General features: G+C 45.8%; 1 protein-coding gene across 3 annotated transcripts; it reads right to left on the minus strand.

Annotated features, from left to right (window-relative positions):
* Positions 1-9591: 9591 nt before the first annotated feature.
* LOC125544119 (zinc finger CCCH domain-containing protein 8) lies at positions 9592-18252 on the minus strand. Of its 3 annotated transcripts, XM_048707695.2 has the most exons (13): positions 17916-18250; positions 16289-16530; positions 12758-12811; positions 12582-12680; positions 12450-12506; positions 12307-12363; positions 11822-12034; positions 11406-11443; positions 11245-11297; positions 10730-10809; positions 10603-10656; positions 10368-10514; positions 9592-10018 (listed from the first exon to the last, which is right to left on the minus strand). In XM_048707695.2, exons 1-13 carry the CDS (start codon positions 18157-18159, stop codon positions 9845-9847), a joined length of 1512 nt encoding a protein of 503 aa, XP_048563652.1. In that variant the 5' UTR covers positions 18160-18250; the 3' UTR covers positions 9592-9844. The 3 variants fall into 3 exon arrangements, with proteins under 3 accessions (XP_048563652.1, XP_087403352.1, XP_048563653.1); XM_087547226.1 differs by having other exon boundaries at positions 11245-11443; positions 17916-18252; XM_048707696.1 differs by lacking the exon at positions 16289-16530 and having other exon boundaries at positions 17916-18048.
* Positions 18253-23210: the final 4958 nt, after the last annotated feature.

Genomic DNA, 23210 nt, shown 5'->3' on the forward strand with positions numbered 1-23210 from the left:
AAATATAAACAGATTCAGACTTAGTGAAAAACTAGAGCATGCAAAACAGTTAACGAGTAGGCATGTTTACGAGCTCGATGCACTCACTACAGAGCATGGCATGATAAACTAAGCATACACCCATCAAGAATACATGGCATAGAAGCTAGAAATTGCAAGAACAATAACATAGCATGCACGGATCAATAGCAACATCCTCGGCAAAATCGCTAAACATGTCAACAATCTGCCAGGATTAATTTATAGCAAAAGTAGAGCTCGATTGACTCAAGCTAGGGTGCTCCATAAATGCAAACAAAGACATACATGTATAGAGCACCACAATGTTAACAAAACATCCTCACTGATCATCTCAAAAGAGGCACGGGTCACTAGGAAACAACATGAACATATGGCATAAAAACAAAAACAGGACAAGGACTTAGTGAAATTCTAAGTCCCTGAAATCAGCATTACCGATTACGCTACTTTGCAAGCTTGTGCTAGTCACCACAAATATCACAAAAATACATGGCATACACCCCTGTAAAGATGGCATGGCATAAAACAAAACACATGTAGAGCTCAGGATCATATCATGCACACATTAATCATGGCAAAATGACAAAATGCCATTTGCTGAAACAGATCTGACAAATTCATCACATAGCCCTCTTCCAACAGCATTTCGGGCATCAAGATGAGCTCAAATAAAAATGATGCAATGAGATGAAATGATGTACTCATCGAGACGAACATTTTGATATGCTACACGCACGAATCGGAGCCACCGATGCAGAGTTATGGCATGTCAAAGTTGCATAAAAATACTAAGAGTAGAGGGAAAAGTCAACCCCGACTAGGGTTTACTGTAGCGGCGATCTCAGATCCGATCGGGATCTCACCGGAAATGGAGGTAGCGGTGGCCGGAGATGCTGCGCAGTTCGCCGGAGATGCTGCGGGCGTGGAGAAGAGGACTGGCCAGAGCTGGGGAAGACTCCGGCGACGGAGGGCGGCAAGGCGCGGCGGTCGGAGACGCGGCTGCGAGGCGCGGCGCATGCCGGCATGCAGGAGGCGGCGGGGCGGAGCTACTCCGGCGCCGGTGAAGCATTGCGGCAGCGCGGATCGGAGGTAGGCGGCGGGGCGGAGCGGCAGGAGGGAGACGACCCGGGCGGCGGCGGCTCCACGGGCCCTCGGAGGCCGGCAGCAGGCCGAGCGGGCCCTCGCGGTGCGGCGAAGTGGGCGCGGGTCGGCGGCCACCCGTATTGCGACACGTGGCGGCAGCGGGTCAGGTCGGACGTGTCCGGCCTAACAGACTTCGTCCGGCGGCGCGAGGAGGGGGGAAGGAGCTAGGGTTAGGGGGTGTTTTGACCCGGAATTTTTGGAGGAGGGGCTATAAATAGAGGTAGGAGGAGCTAGGAGACTCCAAATAAGGTGCGGTTTTCGGCCACGCGATCGTGATCGAACGCTCTAGATGATGGAGAGGGTTTAGGTGGGTTTTGGGCCTGTTTGGAGAGGTGTTGGGCTGCAACACACACGAGGCCTTTTCGGTCCCTCGGTTAACCGTTGGAGTATCAAACGAAGACCAAATGGCACGAAACTTGACAGGCGGTCTACCGGTAGTAAACCAAGGCCGCATGGAAAGTCTCGGTCCAATCCGAAAATGTTTAACACCCGCACACGAAAAGAGGTAGAAAGGGACACCGGGTGACATAGGAGTGCCGGAATGCAAAACGGACAACAGGGAAAATGCTCGGATGCATGAGACGAACACGTATGCAAATGCAATGCACATGATGACATGATATGAGATGCATGACAAAGACAACAACACACGGAGACAAAAACCTGACAGCGGAGAAATAAAATAACTTAGCGCCGTAAACGACAAGAGTTGGAATACATATAAGGTAAATTACATCCGGGGTGTTACAGTGTTTTCCCCTCTCTATCTTGTTGTGATGAATTGAGTTTTTCCTTTGAGATTTCATTTTATCGGATTGAATACTTTTATGGATTTGAGAGCACTTGATATATCTCTTGCATATGGATACCCATGGTGACAATGGGGTACTATATTGATTCACCTGAGATATGTTTTGGCACTCAACTCGTGGATTTCCGATGTGACATTGGGGTAATCTATGAATAGGGGTTGATGCACGTTCTCGTCTTTTGTTTCTCCGGTAGAAATCTCGGGGCACTCTTTGAGGTTCTTTGTGTTGGATTGAGTATTATGAATCCGAATTTGCTTTGGTATTATTTTAGTTCGAACTCTTGATAGATCGATCGAAAATAATAACTTGGTGTTATTTTAGTATGAACTCTTGATAGATCGATCGGAAAGAATAACTTGGTGTTATTTTAGTACGTACTCTCGGATAGATCGGTCGGAAAGAATAGCTACAGACAATTTCTTCTTATGTTCTCCGCTAGATAGGAACTTTGGAGTGATTCTTCATCGCACTTTGAGGGATGGTTATATGATCCAATTATATTAGCATTGTTGAGAGATTGCACGAGCGAAAGTACGGAGCCTAGGCCTCATTTTCAAGCATTCCAATACCGTTTGTGCTCTGTTTTATCAATTGCTACCTTGTTGTTTTTTATTGTTCCTATTACAAAAATCAATATCTATTATTATTACTACACTTGTATCACCATCTCTTCGCTGAACTAGTGCACCTATACAATTTACCATTGTATTTGGTGTGTTGGGGACACAAGAGACTTTTTGTTATTTGGTTGCAGGGTTGTTTAAAAGATACCATCTTCATCCTACACCTCTCACGGATTGATAAATCTTAGGTCATCCACTTGAGGGAAAATTGCTACTGTCCTACAAACTCTACGCTTGGAGGCCCAACACGAGTCTATAAGAATAAAGTTGTGTAGTAGACATCAACATCATCCATGAAGTTCTTGCCTCGCTCGGGTAGATCTTCATGAAGTAGGCGATCTCCTTACCCTTACAAACATCTTGGTTCAACTCCACATCACGACGGAGGCTCCCAAGATACACCTAACCAATCTAGGAGACACCACTCTTCAAAAGGTAATAGATGGTGTGTTGATGATGAAATCCTTGCTCTTGTGCTTCAAATGATAGTCTCCCAACACTCAACTCTCTCTCACACAGATTTGGCTATAGCGAAAGAGGGATTTGAGTGGAAAGCAACTTGGGGAAGGCTAGAAATCAAGGTTCAACTGGTTGGAATGGAATCTCTTGATCTCAACACATGAGTAGGTGGTTCTCTCTCAAAAAATGAATGGTGGAAGTGTAGGCACATTATGATGGCTCTCCTCAATAAGGAAGAAGGGTGGAGGGGTATATATAGCCTCCACACAAAATCCAACTGTTGCACACTTTTGACTCATCTCGGTGGCACCGATTAGGAAAACTCGGTGGCTTCAATCTGATCAAAAATATGAATGTTAGAAATCTCAGTGGGACCGGCTGGAACAACTCGGTGGGACCGATGTGCTAGGGCTTAGGGCAAATTTCATCTCGGTGGCGCCAATTGCATCAACTCGTGAGACCGAAGTGAAGCAATAAGCAAGAGAGAATCTGTCAAGCCAACTCGGTGGGACCGATTGCAACAACTCAGTGAGACTGAATTGAATGCAATAGATCACAAAGCGCTAGCAAGGCCATCTCGGTGGGACCAAGATCCGTATCGGTGTGATCGAATCGTTAGGGTTTCTGGCAGTGGCTATGTCAAATGAACTCGGTGGCTCCGGATAGAAAGAATCGATGAGGCCGAATTGGAGTTTAGGGTATTGACATATTTGGATGGAGAAAGTGGCTGAGGGTTTTGGAGCAATATCACTAAGCACTTTGAGCAAGTAGACCATTAAGCAACACCTCATCCCATATTTGGATGGAGAAAGTGGCTGAGGGTTTTGGAGCAATATCACTAAGCACTTTGAGCAAGTAGACCATTAAGCAACACCTCATCCCATTTTAATAGTATTGGCTTTCCTATGGACTCGATGTTATCTTGGATCACTAAAATAGAAATGAAGAGTCTTGAGCTTTTGTCAATCTTTGTCCTTAGCATTTTGAGGGGTCCACATCTCTATCTCATGTCATGCCACATTGAACATCCTGAAATATTCATCTTGAATGGATATTAGTTCAATGAGCTATATGTTGTTATGAATTATCAAAACCACCCGGGGATTACTTGCACTTTCATGTGCATGTCATACTGTTGGTCAATTTGTTCTCACGCCATAACGTGACTAAATATTTGGCACAACATGACAACTAATGATATGGCGTGTCCTGCAGATATCATGTTGGAAAGGAGACCGGTGACCGTGGAAGGTAGAAAGTCAAACATGCCTAACCATTTCATGATGTTATGTGTAAGTGATCCTGTTTGGGAACGTAGTATTTTCAAAAAAATTCCTACGCACACACAGGATCATGGTGATGCATAGCAATGAGAGGGAAGAGTGGTGTCCACGTACCCTCGTAGACCGAAAGCGGAAGCATTAGCACAACGCGGTTGATGTAGTCGTACGTCTTCACGATCCAACCGATCAAGTACAGAACGTACGGCACCTCCGAGTTCAGCACATGTTCAGCTCGATGACGTCCCTCGAACTCCGATCCAGCCGAGCTTTGAGGGAGAGTTCCGTCAGCACGACGGCGTGGTGACAATGATGATGTTCTACCGACGCAGGGCTTTGCCTAAGCACCGCTACGACATTATCGAGGTGGAATATGGTGGAGGGGGCACCGCACACGGCTAAGAGATCCAAGAGATCAATTGTTGTGTCTATGGGGTGCCCCCTGGCCACGTATATAAAGGAGTGGAGGAGGGGGAGAGGGTCGGCCCCTATGGCGCACCCTGGAGGAGTCCTACTCCCACCGGGAGTAGGATTCCTCCCCTTCCAAGTAGTAGGAGTAGGAGACAATGAAGGGGAAGAGGGAAGAGAAGGAAGGAGGGGGCTCCGCCCCTCCCCCTAGTTCAATTCGGACTAGTCATTGGGGGGGCACGTGTCCTGCCTCTCTCTCTCCCCCCTAAAGCCCAATAAGGCCCATATACTTCTTCCCCCGTATTCCCGTAACTTCCCAGTACTCCGAAAAATACCCGAACCACTCGGAACCTTTCCGATGTCCGAATATAGTCGTCCAATATATCGATCTTTACGTCTCGACCATTTCGAGACTCCTCGTTATATCCCCGATCTCATCCGGGACTCCGAACTACCTTCGGTACATCAAAACACATAAACTCATAATATAACCATCATCGAACTTTAAGCGTACGGACCCTACGGGTTCGAGAACTATGTAGACATGACCGAGACACGTCTCAGGTTAATAACCAATAGCGGAACCTGGATGCTCATATTGGCTCCTACATATTCTACGAAGATCTTTATCGGTCAAACCGCGTAACAACATACGTTGTTCCCTTTGTCATCGGTATGTTACTTGCCCGAGATTCGATCGTCGGTATCTCAATACCTAGTTCAATCTCGTTACCGGCAAGTCTCTTTACTCGTTCCGTAATACATCATCTACAACTAACTCATTAGTTGCAATGCTTGCAGGGCTTAAGTGATGTGTATTACCGAGTGGGCCCAGAGATACCTCTCCGACAATCGGAGTGACAAATCCTAATCTCGAAATACGCCAACCCAACAAGTACCTTCGGAGACACCTGTAGAGCACCTTTATAATCACCATGTTATGTTGTGATGTTTGGTAGCACACAAAGTGTTCCTTCGGTAAACGGGAGTTGCATAATCTCATAGTCATAGGAACATGTATAAGTCATGAAGAAAGCAATAGCAACAAACTAAACGATCAAGTGCTAAGCTAACGGAATGGGTCAAGTCAATCACATCATTCTCCTAATGATGTGATCCCATTAATCAAATGACAACTCCTTGTCTATGGCTAGGAAACATAACCATCTTTGATCAACGAGCTAGTCAAGTAGAGGCATACTAGTGACACTCTGTTTGTCTATGTATTCACACATGTATCATGTTTCCGGTTAATACAATTCTAGCATGAATAATAAACATTTATCATGATATAAGGAAATAAATAATAACTTTATTATTGCCTCTAGGGCATATTTCCTTCAGATCCGCCCAACGATTAGGCACGACTAGAAGAGGCGAGATGTGCAAATAAATAATCCTGAGGATCGGTGATGCGCTTCAGTTTTAAGAGCATCTCCGACGTTGACCCCCAAAGCAGATACCATCCGGCTGCGGACAGGGGGACTTGGCCATCCAACCATAGCCACATATATTTCAAGCCGGATTTTAATTAACCAGACGAATTACATTAAACACGATGGAATTCATCAAAGATCGGATAGAAAATAGCACAAATCATCCATAAATAGCATGCAAAATGTCTAGTACAACAATAACTCAAATTCAACGAGATCAACCATATGTTCAACAAGTTTTTTCATGGATGGATCATGTTGTCCCACTCATACTACCCCTTGAGCTTCATCCAACAGGACGCGGCACCCCTGACGTGTCGTTGGCACACTGGCATGTGGACCCTGGCCCACACATCAGTGGCCCCACGTCAGGTGGTAGTACGTCAGACGATCCCGCTCCCATCCAACAATGTATGTGCATGAATGATCTGCCCTCTCACATGCAGTACATCACGGCAACGCGTACAGACTATACAACGGATACAACAACATTGAGTGAATGAATTGAATCAATCAACATGCAGAGTAAGAAGAAGCAACACTTCCGGTCTCCATGGTTACCGCGCACAATGGCCACATTGCCTCCAGCCGATCAACCGCGCCACAAAACTTCATGATGGAGTTCTGGATGGTGTACCATCGATACACTAGCGACTTGACATTGCGTTCATGGATGATATGCATGTCATAAAGCGCAATGTGCTTTCGCGCATGAATGAACCATGCACGAGCTGCCAAATGCCCCCTCCCCCTCTGCTCATGCCTACGAAGTCAGTTGATACGGCCACCGCGCATTGCACAACAACTCATCCTCCTCCACCGAGTACCCCGTCATCCTTCTTACTCTAAAAATGACATGAGGTTCAAAAATAAGCTTAATGGCATTTGACCGGGTGTGGTGTCCGCCAGGGACGGCGTCAAATAGGGGGGCGGAGTGTACCTAGCTGTGGACGGTCTTGGGTGGACGGCGACGTAGTATAAGGCAGGCGGGCATGTGGGTGGGGGCTGGACGGCCAGCAATGCTTGGGCGTTGGTCGAAGAGGTAGAGCGGATGCGTCGGAGGATGAGGGTGCGGATGCAAGCAAGGGGGACAAGGGCGAAGTGGAAAAACCGGGAGGTGGGTTTGAGTGGGTCGGAGGTGTTGGAGTCCTACGTGGCGGCGATCCAGACTCCTGCAAAGCCTCCACCACAAATGGTCAGACCCTCTACACACCGATTGAGTATCACGGTGGATGGTATAATGGGTCCAGACAGTTAGGTCCGAACTGATGTGGGTGTTTTTGAGGATTGACGTTAGATGTCCTAAAAGGTCATTTAGAAATATTGTACTCTCTCTGTCCCAAAATAAATGACTTAAGTTTATACTAACTTTATACTAAAGCTAGTATAAAGTTGAGTCATTTATTTTGAGAGGGAGGTTGGCGCAAAAAAGAAACCATGGCTGGGATTGCGGCCTGCCAAACCGGTGAGTGAACAGTAGCAGGCTGAGGCCCCTCCCTGGAGATACACCTTGCGTCGGCTTCTCCCTAACAGTAAAACAATGTGCTCCTTTATTGTTGGCGGGGAGTAAAACGGTGTGCTCCTAATAGTGAGGTAGTACAGTCTTTGGTGGGGATCGCTCGATCGCTCGCTCACATACAGGGAGTTGGGAATCTGTTGAAAACTTGGGAGTTGGGAAGAAAAATGGTACTCCTTTCATCTATATAGGGTCTAATGCGTTTTTTAAGACCCCATTTGATTATTAACAAGATTAATAATACATGACATGCATAATGTAAAAACTATATCATTGAAAACTTCTTTCGCATACGAATTTGACGGTATGCTTTATATAAGTTGGATGTCATATATTATTGCTTTATCATTTGGTCAAAGATAACCTTGAAAAACACATTAGGCCCTGTATAGATGGAAGGAGGGAGTAACAGTGGTCACCGGCCATTCTTTCGAATTTATATACATGTAAGAGCAGAGAATCGAGAAATTCTAGATACTCCCTCCATTTACTTATACAAGGCCACTATAGAATATATATTTTGCATCTATACAAAGCCACCAACTGTAATCAAGGCAAAAATTAATGATGCTTTCTTGTAATAGCAATTTGTTTAATACTTGCATGCATGTAGTCATAATGACACTCGGTTTCTTTCTCCATTCAGTTTTTTTGCATGCATGCGATATACTCCGTATTAATGATCCTAGTAAACAAGAGAAAAAATTAGGTTACAAAAAATGTATTATATTTTATTTTGGTACCTATAATTTAAGTTTATGGTCTTGTATATAAAACGGGAGGGAGTACAACTTATATCATCGAAGACCGAAGAATCAAGAATTTTCCCCGAGTTACATGCTGCGACAAAGCGTGCGTGCGTGTGAGTGAGCGAGCAGCGAGCGCAGGGAAATTCCGCTGCGGCTAAGGCTAGGCTACGAATCTAGCCAGGTAGGGTGTGGCCGACGCAGTTTTGATTTTTTTTTTTTTGAGACGCAGTTTTGATTTTTGAGGGTGCGGGTGCCTGCTGTTACCACTGCTTCTACTCCGTTCCGTTGTGCAAATCTCGGCACAACGAAACGCAGCCCAAGCTCGGAGTGCTACCCGCACGTACGATGATTAGCGGGCCGCAGTGTCACTGATCCAAAAGGGAACAAAAAAAAGGCGATAATAAATCCAAAAGGGCGCCTGCTGTGTCATGCCCCCGATGTGCTACCTCATTACATGCTCCTCCAACCGCCCCTCCTCGCTACGCTACGTCCTGACGGGAGTTGTTGATCGTCCAATCCATGCAAGCACGGGACGTGTCGCGCTCGCCTCAGGTGCGACCCCTTGTTCCTGCCGGGAAAACCTGCCGCTTGTGCGTGTTTGTGCCTCCCTGTAACGCCTACTGTTACATCATGAACGCGTGATTAGTTTTTCCTCTTTTTTCCCTGGAGACCGGAGAGGAGGTCGAGAAGAGGGCGTTGGGTGCACGACAAACTTGGCCAGAGTTTCATCACAAGTGGGAAGACATCCAGAAGTCTCCACTCCACTCCACTGGTATCTCCAAATCATGTGGCTAGAACATCGTCATCAACAAGATAATGAAGTTACTGCATCATCCTCACCACAAGGACGCCATGGCCAGCAATGTATAGCAAGCTGAGTTTTCTCTCCCCGGCGATTAGCATCGTCCTGCAACCTCATTCAGAGCACCACATGGATACACTCAAAGCCACGCGTGTACGACATGGATACACTAACACCCTACCTATGCTGCCTTGCTGCGCCGCACCACGGCTGCAGCCATCAAAGGACGACGCAACAGAAGGCACGTGGAAAAGGTAGCCATTAATGCAAACACATGTGTAGGCAGGGGCGACGCCATGCATGCAATGCACGAGAGAGATGCCAGCCATCACGGACCCTTACTACCACGGCATGGCGACTGCACCAGCCAGACATCCATTGCTACTATCCCGCGCAAGCGAGGAACCAACGGTACACCAGATTCAGAGGTCAGCTACTAAGTAAAGCCATGACGAGTAACAACGTTAACCAACCGCGCACAGGCACAGCGTGCTCTGCTTTATCTCCTGCAGTGCTGCTGCCACTATACTATACCACAGGTCTGATGACGGAAACATGCTCGGAATGGAAATGGGGACGGGGAACTTGAGCGGGTCTAATTTTCCAGGACATAACTCAGTCCTACCACCTTCTTCTTTCCACCTTCCTTTCCTTCTCCATGCTTCGAAACCTTGGCAATGGCCTCCCCAAGGGGCGGGTGGTCAAACTTGCACTGGACGCCAAACTTGCATGCGCCGGTCTTCATGTAATAGGCACAAGCCTCAGCATCCTGCATATTACATGTCACCCAGTTTGCATCAACATTCCGTTTCGAAACAAGAAAAAAAAACAAGTTTGCATCATCATTAGAGCGAAAACAGGAACCAACGGACGGTCGGGTCCCAACTAAAATTTCATCATTCCTAGCCGTACGAGCTCATAGAAATATTTAGTTAGTTTTCAGTAATTGAGAGATCATTATGGCCAAAGGACTATTACCAACGGCTTACTACAATAAAATGGCAGCTTCACCAACCCGGCCTCGAAAGGGAATGTTTTAGCAACAAAGAGCCCCCAATACATTTATAATCCTGAATTATCAACAGGCTAGTGGGGATTATTTCATTTCTGGATGTTACCTCTCTCCTTGGAAAACCAGCAACAGTAAGCGTCACAGGTTGCTGAGACGGCTCCCACTTTGCAATGGAATCAGGTGCAGACCGATCAACTGGATGGTGAAACTTGCATTTTTCAGAAAATTTACAAAATCCTGTCTTCTTATAGAACTGCATTAACCAAAGTAAAATGAGTAAAACAGTCCAACTCATAGGGCATATGCTGCAGCAATTGGTGCACGGATGGTTATGTACATACATCACAAACAGTTTCTCCAGGCCTCTGAGGGTAGGTGATTGGCTCAGGTTCAATCTGTATTTTGCAAGAGAGCGTGTCAGTTTGTGTATTTCACAGCACCAGTTCTAACTCCTTCATTTAACCTTACCGGCACATGTGTCACGCGAAAATCAAAGCTCGGCAGGAATTTCACAGCTGGATTTAGCATCTCGCCAGGGACAACAGATGCTGCACAACACAGGAAAACAACATTAAAAAGGTGTGTACAGTAATAATAGTACAAAAAGGTTCATGTTTAAGATGCTTGTGATCAAAATCGGTACGTCTGTCTAATTCTAAGTGCAACCAGACATGGCCCAGAATGCAGCTGAAAGATTGACCGTGTAGATTTTGTGGCAAGAATAGGTTCAACTACGAATATTCAATCAAAAGCTTCCATGACCGATTTTTTTGGAGCAAAATATGACTGCAAAGCAGGTATGGTAGAAGTAGTACTGTCTGTGCCCTGCAAAGCATTTTTCTTTATCCCTAGATTATGGATTTAAACTTTACTTTTAGCATGAATTGCACAGTTAAGTGTTCGGTTCAACCAGGGCAGCACATTGTGAGTTACAGATTGAGCTAGCTGGTGATAATCATGTCCTCTGAACATAAACAACGAACCTTGAATATGTCGTTCAGGATGGTTGAACCGACATGTTCTACCATACATGCAGCTGTAGATGGATAAAGGGAAATGTGAGATCAGGATGGCCCAAGTGCATGCACAAAACCACAAACATAATAAAGTCAACTGAGAAGGTATTTGTTCAAGAAGATGGTACCTGCCCGTCTTAATATAAAATGAGCAATCAACTTCACCCTGCAATACAGGAAGAGAAAAGGTATTCAACAAGACAACCATGATGCTCATTCACTTGGATCCAGATAGCATGCATAATACACACACACACACACACACACACACACACACCATCAAGATATGCCGGCATTTTGAGAAGTTCCAGAATATTACCATAACAGAACTTATAGCGAGAGCAATAGTATATGCTCATGAAGTTTTAGTTAAATATACTGGTATCGTGGAATCTCCAGAACAGATTGGCACGATTAAAAAATATATCTTGCATTACAGTGACAGGCATACAGATATCGTTTATAAACGGAAGACATATATTAGGTATAAAACAAAAATTTACAACTCTAGACAAAAAATTTAACACTTGATGAAAACACGTACTGGTCTTATAGGCATGCCCTTTGAGTTATGCTCCAGAGCAACTGGTGCTAACTTCTTTGCTGAAACTGAATCATGCACTGCACCATGGTGCCCTGCTGCTTCAGCAGTTGCTGTATTTTCAGATTCATTTCCACCACTTGAAGGTGGCTCCATATCCTTTGCATGAATGAACTTACAATTTGTTCCTAATTTGCATTTGCCTTTTGCATAGTGCTGAAGTACAGAAACACAATTCAGAACTGTTCTAGAGAGAGAGAGAGAGAGAGAGAGAGAGAGAGAGCGAGAGAGCGAGCGAGGGAGGGAGGGAGGGAGGGAGGGAGGGAGAGAGAGAGAGAGAGAGAGAGAGAGAGAGAGGGAGAGAGAGAGAGAGAGAGAGAGAGAGAGGGAGAGAGGGAGAGGGAGAGGGAGAGGGAGGGAGGGAGAGGGAGAGGGAGAGGGAGGGAGGGAGGGAGAGGGAGGGAGGGAGGGAGGGGATAGCCTTTTACCGGACAAGGTTTAGAAGGCTTCACCGGTAAGGTAGAATTACCAGAAATTAGAGACTCCTGCGGTCAAAGCACAAAACCCATGTTGACATTTAAGATTATGATGGCTCCGGTTAGCAAAAGAGAGAGGGTGGGTAGCCTCTTACCGGACAAGGCTCAGAAGGCTTCACCGGTAAGGTAGAATTAGCAGAAAATAGAGACTCCTGCAGTCAAAGCACAAAACCTACGTTGAGATTTAAGACTATGATGGCTCCAGTTAGCAACTGAAAACAACTTACTTTATCGCCTGGTCCAGCCACTGTTCTGTCATCCTTTTTCTTTGGATGGTTGAACTTGCATTTAGACCCAAACTTACACTCACCAGTCTTTACAAAAAACTGCACCATCAAGAATATCGCTATGAACATACTGGCTAGTCCGCTAGATTCTGAATAGGGGGCTATGATTAGCTTACAGGACAATTTGGTTCCCCTGGACGTTCGGGATAGGATTCCCCAGCCTTTGTACCCTGTAAAATGAGTTTTAAGCAAGCGAAATAAACTTTTGGAGGAATGAAAGACACGAGGTACAATTGCCAGGTGGTCTCAAAAGACTGAAAAACAACAAAACTGAGAAGGGAACACAAATCAGAGGTATGACAGTTTCAAGCAAGTGGTTCATATGAAAACTGGAAATTGCATTGTTTTACTTCATACCATCAGACCTATATGTTTTTCCCGTTGACTTGGGTGTGGATATTTATTCTTCAAAAGGTAGATAAGGCCAACATGCTGAAGATATATTTACTTATTTTATATAAATGGGAATGGGTGTGTTGGTGCCTGGTGGTACTTAGTACATCACTACCCTGCTCTTGCATACCTAGTCCATTTTCCACCTTCCTAAAATCAACAATGAAAAAACAAACTAGCTAAAAGTCATCTCCTTATTTCCACCTTCCTACACATTTCTCAACAGAAAATAACAATGGAACACAATGAAGCTCCTAAGAAATTAACTTGACCTTTTTGCTAAAAACATCTAAGAAAGGAGATGTGTCGTGCTGTACAGGGCTTGAAGGAGCACGGTTGTGCAGCCTCTGTGGATTGGACTGAGTAGACCATGATGGCTTATAACGATCAATACATACTTTTCATCTTTATGGTAGTTAGCTAGTATCAAGTGACAACAATAATTTGAACTGCCAGAGGAGCAATATACATGCTGCCATTTGTCCAACATGATGAGACCACGTCAACTGACCGGGGGGGAGGGGGTTCTGTATGCCTAGAGGTCAGATGAAGCGATACATTCACCGTATCAATGATGATGAGCCAGAAAGGAATGAAATATGACTATTCAAGTGCTTAGGTTAGTAGTTGGCACGTCCTATAGATACGTAAAAGAGTACATGTATCCTTGTATGATTTAGTCCGAAGGTTTGAGTCAGTACGGTGAACCGTTGAAGGGGTCGGATGGAAAAGGAGCTTAAAATCCCTGGCATGATGAAGAGGAAAATAGAAGAACTGACGATAAAAACAGCAACTAATGAAATGGCAAGAGACGGGCCAAGGGTTATCTTATGAATACACTCTTGATGAATGTGCATATGTCATACAATTAATGTGGACATGAGCCATAGCTCAGTTAACTGATTACAGATGTGTTGCATCCCACCTGCCCGGGTTCGATCCTGGATCGAGCAGTGAGTGCCTCATTTTTCTCCTCAAAGTGCAAGTTAGAACTATTAGGGCCTGTTCTGAACCTCTCCAGCTTCTGACTCCACAAAATTCGAGTGTGAAGCCGGCCCGAACGCCTAAGCTCCGTGAAGCTAGATTCACGAAGGTGAGCCCAATCGCGGTGTAAAAACATGAAGCTCCAAAAGCCCAGCTCCACGAAAGCCAGAATCAGGAATTGCCCAATATTACAACCACACTGCCACCGCCAAAGAAAACATTTGGAGCCACACGTGAAGAAAATCCCGACCCAGTACGCCACCCCTCCCCATCACAACTCTCCCTCTCGCTCGAGTGCTCGACCTAACACTCCTGCCGCCACCCCCGCTGCCATGGCCGGCTCCACCCAGTCAGCGGCCGGCGCCCCCATACACCTCCAGATCCGTATGTTCCAGGACCATCCCCGCTGGTTCCCGCCCAGAACGCCACCTCGACGCAACATCCCCATCGGCACCCAAGCATCATCCCCACCGGCACCTAACGCAGCAGGCAGGAAACATCGCCAGAGACATCGCCCCGATGGGATTGACGCCGGTGCTTGCCCCGACGCCGTTGGCAGCCATGGTGCTGCTCATGTAGATGCCCATGGCAGACCGAACTGGGCCGCCTCCAGCCGGCCCAGAATGGCGCCCAACAGGCTAGCGACCTCCTAGCTGGGCTGGAGCGTTGCAAGAAGCTAAGAACGCTTCCTAATGGTTAGAAGCTGGATGGAGAAGCTGAATCTGTGGAGTTGATGGAGTTGGGAGAGGTTCAGAACAGACCCTTAGCCTCCTACCTTTATTTTCAACAACAAAATGGTAGCATAATCCTTGCAAAAACAAAATATTGAAAAAAACTGCAAGGGAAACCCCCAAAGTATATAAAACCCAAATCGGAGTCCGTGAGGACTTGAACCCAGGTGATGGGGGTTGTATATCCACTCCCCCAACCAAGTGAGCTAAGGCCTCGGCCCCCCAAAAAACCTAATAGCCATACCCATAGTTAATTCCATTCCAGTTTGGCTCTTGGAGAGGATGCATGCTTTTGCGGATGTTGCGGACACGCCGCCAGATGCAGCGGCGATTTGCTGTCAACCCGCATAGCCCGCATAATCTATATGAATCGGTGAGGAAAACAAACTAAAACAAGAGACTGATAATCGAAGGTGGAACCGGATAGCCATCCTTTGTTCTCCTTGGCTCTCCTGATGAGGCAGGGGGTGATAAAGGTAAAGTAATCGAAGTCCGGCTGTACTCAGAGCAGAGCGGAACGAGGCCAGCTGCTCACGCTCCTCCGTCACCAGCACCTTCGGCTTCAACGGTGGCAGGCACAGCGGGCTCAAGTTGGACACAGTATCAGGACCATCAATTAGGATGCTACCTAATAAATCGTGCCATGTGATGCTAGAAATTCTCAGCAGAACAGCCCAGCGTAAACGAGCGAGATAGAAGATGTCCTGATATGTGGGTTAGACGGCGCCCACGGGACTCGCATAACTACTTCATCGTCCGCCGCATTAGTCAACAATAATGATGCGGGCAGAAGTAGCGAGAAGCGGGATAGCCGCAGCCCATCCCACTTGCAACCTGAGCTCTTGGAATGGAAGGTACCTTTACCAGATCATTCCAGTGTACCATTCAGGAGTATAAAATAATCATGATCTATAAAAAAATGGATGGTTTCCATTTAGTTCACTGTAACAGATATTTTACCTTTTCTTCCAACAGCATTCATTAATTTGCCATATCTCTACTATTAAACAGGTTCCTATCCAAAACACCAAAAGCTCCAACGTGAAATAGATATATGACCCCTGCCTACCTCGATCTATCGCATCATACCCCCCCCACACATACACACACACCCACACCCACACACCCACCCACCCAGACACCCTCTCTGTTCTGCTTGCGTCGTCTCCTCTTGTAATTTGTAAATTAATTGATCTAGTATTCCAGTACAAACTAAATTTGCTACTATACTTATACCACCGATAAGGAATATCTAATCATGTTTTGAAACTAGATGTGTTTTCTGCCATGACACCCACGGAGGGGTACTTCTCTGTTTGTCAAAGAGCAGAAAGGTAAGTTAGAAAATTTTGGCAATATAATTATGGGTTAAAGGTACTTCTCACGTAAACTAGTGTGATAAACCCTATCTATTATTTTCACTGCAAGCAATTAATGGCAATACAATTGTGATTTTGGAAATAACATATACATCTTTAAAAATAGCTTACTACAAATTGACATGGAATATATAGACCTAAAAAAATGAAAGATAATCACCTCTTTCCAATTTGGAATCCCGCCCTCTGGAACCCATTGTGGATGGTCAAATTTGCAGGTTTCTTCGTACTTACATGTTCTGGTCCTCATATAGAAAGCACACTCCTTTTCCCCAGGTCGCTGTGGATAAATAGGAAGGCTGCTTTCAAGCCTAGGGCGTTTGACCATAGTGTTCGGAGAATAAAATGCATCACTCTGCCCAATAGTACTATGGCTTCCCATAATAGATTGATGATAGAGAACTATAGTAGATATACAAAAGAACTTTATTAAGCTAGTGGTATTAGAAAACCATATACTAGCAATAAATAGTGGTAATAATAATATACTGAAATGAAGAATAATGGTACAACAAGGAAACAAATATATTGATCAGCCTCACACTCCTAACCTAAACACTAATATAAGTTGAGAATGAAGCTCTAAGGTCATTTACAGGACATCATGGAAAATATCTCTTAACACCTCTAGACTTGTATAGGCACATATACAGAACACCATGGAGCAACCTCTCGAAGTCTACGAAATAGGCTTGCATTTTGTTTTCCGTAAATTTACAGATAAAGCTGTTTCAAGCTCTATCTCACTGCAACATTAAAAAAAACACGTATGGTCATCCAGTGCACGAGCACAAAATCGCTATATGACGACAACCAGGAAATTAACTTAACTGATAAGAAGTTATGCCGTCCAGCATAAAAATTATATGGTTTGCTCATCCTCATTTCATCTGTAAATTGTGTAAGACCCAAACTTCTTTTTTCTTGTACAGCTGCTAATTTCTCCTCTTTCAAGCTTCAATAATGCTACTTTAACCTTATTCTACGCGCAAGATTATGAGATGTCAGAAAAGGCCCAGCTATGCAAGGACCTGAGATGTTCTAGAGGCCAAAAGTTGACACCCTCATGAAACTAGACCACCTAGAAACCCATTGTAATCCAGAAGGACCTGCCATATAGCTCCCTCCAACTTGGATAAGCCCCCCAACAGCATTGATGTGTACAAAGGAGCAGAAGCTGCTCAAGAAATAACTATCAGAAGCTTCTCCAACTGAAAGGCCGGTGGAGCATTTTTTTTTGGGGGGGGGGGGGGGGGGGGGGGGGGGGGGTGGTGTAGAATTGCTCCAGTCATATCCTTGACAGAATGGTTTGACCTGACGTCTCACTTGTGTGGACGCTGAGGAACCGGTTAAAAACTGACTGTGAGACAGGTATGACTGCATAAGCAGAAGCACATGGCGCTGACACACTTTCTCCGTATCCACTATCTACCGTGTTCTAAGTGAAAATGCCTAGGTTTAGGTAGCTGCATGGTTCGCATAATGCGACAAACCAGTGATGTGTTCATAGATCCTAGTATGTATAGTATAGAAGCAGTAACAACACGCGGACATGATTTATGCCGAGTGCCATGCCATGTTAATGCGCGCCAAATGCCATAACCAATTGATATTTTCGGACTCGATCCCGTACCCATATAAAAATTCAGTCACGCCAGAGAAATTGGACGTTTATTTCACAACGAATATGCTGCCGCACAGGTGTAACCGGCAAAACTCGGTAGTATTATCAAATAAACGCAGTAGAACACTACCACTTAGCAGAACAGGGAATGGGCTGCTCTCACCATCTGCGGGTCGCCTCGCGCCGACATGCGGGTCGAATCCGCCGGAGGCGGAGGGGTAGGGGTAGGATGACGGGTCGCCAGCGTAGCGCGCCGCGATGAGGTCGATCTCGTAGGAAGAGTACCTCGCCGCCGCATTGTCGCCTACCCCACCACGGCCGTATGGGTGAAAAGGGTAGTCCGACATCGCCGACGCATCGTCGCCTACGCCACCGCGGCCGTACGGGTAAAAAGGGTAGCCCGACATCGCCGCCGGCGTACGAATGCGCTAGGGTTTCACGGGCTCGGGGTGGGGACTGGGGTGGGAGGCTGTTGGGTACAATTCACCTAAAGAACGAAACTCTTTGTGCTCGTTTCTTTCCTGCTTTTTTAGGAAACTACTGTATACTTTTTTTTTAGTGTTAGGAAACTAGTATTACTTTTTTTTGAGGGTTAGGAAACTATTACTTGAAAGTGGGGACTGGGGTGGGAGGCTGTTGGGTACAATTCACCCAAAGAACGAAACTCTTTGTGCTCGTTTCTTTCCTGCTTTTTTAGGAAACTACTGTATACTTTTTTTTAGTGTTAGGAAACTATTACTTGAAAAGTATCTTGTGCATTGGTGTTGGTGGTGCTACCGGTGCATTGGACACCATAAACGTATAGCGATGTTTGAGAAAATCTGAAAAAAGTGTAACAAATTGACATGCCATTGATCTATATTGTCGCAAAAATTCAAAACATTGCACGAGATAAAAGAAAATGACAAAATTAGTATCAATGTGACAATGGGTCAAATCTAAAACCCAACTTATATTGTGTACTATTCAGTGTGGATTTTATGACTTTTGTACCTCGAGCAGTATTCAAATTTTGAGTTGAAATTTGGCGACAACATAAATCGATGTTGTGTCAATGTGCTAATTTTTTCAGATTTTTCCAAACATTTTTAGACGTGCAAAAAGCGTCCGGTGCACCGGTAGCATTACAAGCACCGGTGCAACAGATACTTTCGAACTATTACTACCTGCTTTACAATCTGCCCCTGAATTTCTAGAGACTTCTCCCTGTTGGGGAACGTAGTAATTTCAAAAAAAAATCCTACGCACACTTAGGATCATGGTGATGTATAGCAACGAGAGGGGAGAGTGTGTCCACGTATCCTCATAGACCGAAAGTGAGCGTTAGCACAACGCGATTGATGTAGTCGTACGTCTTCACGATTCGACCGATCCAAGTACTGAACGTACGGCACCTCCGAGTTCAGCACACGTTTAGCTCGATGACGTCCCATAAACTTTGATCCAGCAGAGCTTCACGAGAGAGTTCCGTCAGCACGACGGCGTGATGACGGTGATGATGTTGCTACCGACGCAGGGCTTCGCCTAAGCACCGCTACGATATAACCGAGGTGGAATATGGTGGAGGGAGGCACCGCACACGGCTGGAATAGATGTGTGTTCTAGGGTGCCCCCTGCCCCTGTATGTAAATGAGCAAGGGGGGAGGCGGCCGGCCAGGAGGAGGGCGCGCCAGGGAGGAGTCCTACTCCCACTCTCCTTTTCCTTGTTGGAGTAGGAGAGGGAAGGAATGGAGAGAGGAGGAGAAGGAAAAAGGGCCCCCCTCCTTGTCCGATTCGGACTAGAGGGGGAGGGGGCGCGCAGCTGCCCTGGCCGCCCCTCTTCTTCTCCCACTAAGGCCCGTGAGGCCCAATTAACTCCCCGGGGGGTTCCAGTAACCCCCGGTACTCCAGTTTTTATCTGAAACCACTCGGAACACTTTCGGTGTCCGAATATAGTCGTCCAATATATCGACATTTACGTCTCGATCATTTTGAGACTCCTAGTCATGTCCGTGATCATTTCCGGGACTCCGAACTACCTTCGGTACATCAAAACACAAAAACTCATAATACCGATCATCACCAAACTTTAAGCGTGCGGACCCTACGGGTTCGAGAACTATGTAGACATGACCGAGACACGTCTCCGGTCAATAACAAATAGCGGAACCTGGATGCTCATATTGGCTCCTACATATTCTACGAAGATCTTTATTGGTCAAACCGCATAACAACATACGTTGTTCCCTTTGTCATCGGTATGTTACTTGCCCGAGATTCGATCGTCGGTATCTCAATACCTAGTTCAATCTCGTTACCGGCAAGTATTTTTACTCGTTCCGTAATGCATCATCCCGCAACTAACTCATTAGTCACATTGCTTGCAAGGCTTATAGTGATGTGCATTATCAAGAGGGCCCAGAGATACCTCTCCGACAATCGGAGTGACAAATCCTAATCTCGAAATACGCCAACTCAACAAGTACCTTCGGAGACACCTGTAGAGCACCTTTATAATCACCCAGTTACGTTGTGACGTTTGATAGCACACAAAGTGTTCCTCCGGTAAATGGGAGTTGCATAATCTCATAGTCATAGGAACATGTATAAGTCATGAAGAAAGCAATAGCAACATACTAAATATAACTTTATTATTGCCTATAGGGCATATTTCCTTCAGTCTCCCACTTGCACTAGAGTCAATAATTTGGATTACACGGTAATGATTCTAACACCCATGGAGCCTTGGTGCTGATCATGTTTTGCTCGTGGAAGAGGCTTAGTCAATGGGTTTGCAACATTCAGATTCGTATGTATCTTGCAAATCTCTATGTCTCCCACTTGGACTTGATCCTGGATGGAGTTGAAGCATCTCTTGATGTGCTTGGTTCTCTTGTGAAATCTGGATTCCTTGGCCAAGGCAATTGCACTAGTATTGTCACAAAAGATTTTCATTGGACCCGATGCACTAGGTATGACACCTAGATCGGATATGAACTCCTTCATCCAGACTCCTTCATTTGCTGCTTCCGAAGCAGCAATGTACTCCGCTTCACATGTAGATCCCGTCATGACGCTCTGTTTAGAACTGCTCCAACTGACAGCTCCACCGTTTAATATAAACACATATCCGGTTTGCGATTTAGAATCGTCCGGATTAGTGTCAAAGCTTGCATCAACATAACCATTTACGATGATCTCTTTGTCACCTCCATAAACGAGAAACATATCCTTAGTCCTTTTCAGGTATTTCAGGATGTTCTTGACCGCTGTCCAGTGATCCACTCCTGGATTACTTTGGTACCTCCCTGCTAAACTAATAGCAAGGCACACATCAGGTCTGGTACACAACATTGCATACATGATAGAGCCTATGGCTCAAGCATAGGGAACATCTTTCATTTTCTCTCTATCTTCTGCAGTGGTCGGGCATTGAGTCTTACTCAACTTCACACCTTGTAATACAGGCAAGAACCCTTTCTTTGACTGATCCATTTTGAACTTCTTCAAAACTTTGTCAAGGTATGTGCTTTGTGAAAGTCCAATTAAGCGTCTTGATCTATCTCTATAGATCTTGATGCCCAATATGTAAGCAGCTTCACCGAGGTCCTTCATTGAAAAACTTTTATTCAAGTATCCTTTTATGCTATCCAGAAATTCTATATCATTTCCAATCAACAATATGTCATCCACATATAATATTAGAAATGCTACAGAGCTCCCACTCACTTTCTTGTAAAATACAGGCTTCTCCAAAAGTCTGTATAAAACCATATGCTTTTATCACACTATCAAAGCGTTTATTCCAACTCCGAGAAGCTTGCACCAGTCCATAAATGGATCGCTGGAGCTTGCACACTTTGTTAGTACCTTTTGGATCGATAAAACCTTCAGGTTGCATCATATACAACTCTTCTTCCGGAAATCCATTCAGGAACGCAGTCTTTACATCCATTTGCCAAATTTCATAATCATAAAATGCGGCAATAGCTAACATGATCCGTACGGACTTAAGCATCGCTATGGGTGAGAAGGTCTCATCGTAGTCAACTCCTTGAACTTGTCGAAAACCTTTTGCGACAAGTCGAGCTTTGTAGACAGTAACATTACCATCAGCGTCTGTCTTCTTGAAGATCCATTTATTCTCGATGGCTTGCCGATCATCGGGCAAGTCAACCAAAGTCCACACTTTGTTCTCATACATGGATCCCATCTCAGATTTCATGGCCTTAAGACATTTTGCGGAATCTGGGCTCATCATCGCTTCCTCATAGTTTCCAGGTTCGTCATGGTCTAGCAACATGACCTCCAGAATAGGATTACCGTACCACTCTGGTGCGGATCTTACTCTGGTTGACCTATGAGGTTTGGTAGTAACTTGATATGAAGTTTCATGATCATCATCATTAGCTTCCTCACTAATTGGTGTAGGTGTCACAGGAACCGGTTTCTGTGATGAATTACTTTCCAATAAGGGAGCAGGTACAGTTACCTCATCAAGTTCTACTTTCCTCCCACTCACTTCTTTCGAGAGAGACTCCTTCTCTAGAAAGGATCCATTCTTAGCAACGAATGTCTTGCCTTCGGATTTATGATAGAAGGTGTACCCAATAGTTTCCTTTGGGTATCCTATGAAGACACTGTAACACCCCGGATATTATTTACCTAATATGTAATCCAACTCTTGCCGTTTTTGGCATTAAGTTATTTTATTTTCTCGGGTTTGGGTTTTGTCTCCGTGTGTTGTTGTCGTTGTCATGCATCTCATATCATGTCATCATGTGCATTGCATTTGCATACGTGTTCATCTCATACATCCGAGCATTTTCCCCGTTGTCCGTTTTGCATTCCGGCGCTCCGTTCTCCTCCGGTGGTCTTTTCTACCTTTCTTTCGTGTGTGGGGGTTAAACATTTCCGGATTGGACCGAGACTTGCCAAGCGGCCTTGGTTTACTACCGGTAGACCGCCTGTCAAGTTTCGTATCATTTGGACTTCGTTTGATGGTCCAACGGTTAACCGAGGGACCGAAAAGGCCTCGTGTGTGTTGCAGCCCAACACCCCTCCATTTTGGCCCAAAACCCACCAAAACCCTCTCCATCATCTAGAGCGTTCGATCACGATCGCGTGGCCGAAAACCGCACCTCATTTGGACACTCCTAGCTCCCTCTATGCCTATAAATACACCATCCTTCCGAAATTTCGGTTCTTCTCCCCCCCGAAACCCTAAAGTTCCAGATCTGCCGCCACCGGACATGTCCGCCGCGCCGGACATTTCGTCCGCCGTCGCCCGCGGCCACTGATGGGGCGCCATGTGGCACCGCCCGGCCACCTCCGCCGCCAGCCCGCGAGGCCCGAGGCGGGCCCTTCCCGGCCCGCGTCCCTCCGCCGCCCACGTCCGCGCGAGGGAGCGCGCCGCCCGTGCCGGCCTGCCGCACCTCCGCCGCGTCGGCCTACAGCACCATTGCCGCGCCACCGCGCC

Source organism: Triticum urartu, chromosome 3A (genome assembly GCF_056163025.1).
Source record: "Triticum urartu cultivar PI428250 chromosome 3A, HENAU_Tu73, whole genome shotgun sequence".
Lineage (NCBI taxonomy): Eukaryota > Viridiplantae > Streptophyta > Magnoliopsida > Poales > Poaceae > Triticum > Triticum urartu.

Bases quoted from the DNA above. Each gene is read 5' to 3' on its own strand.
- LOC125544119 (XM_087547226.1), bottom strand. From the start codon at position 18,159: ATGTCGGGCTACCCTTTTTACCCGTACGGCCGCGGTGGCGTAGGCGAC. The intron at 12,812-16,288 runs GTGATTATCTTT...CTCATTTTACAG, and splicing joins GGATTCCAAATTGGAAAGAG to GGTACAAAGGCTGGGGAATC. The intron at 10,019-10,367 runs GTAACATCCAGA...TGTAATATGCAG, and splicing joins CTGGTTTTCCAAGGAGAGAG to GATGCTGAGGCTTGTGCCTA.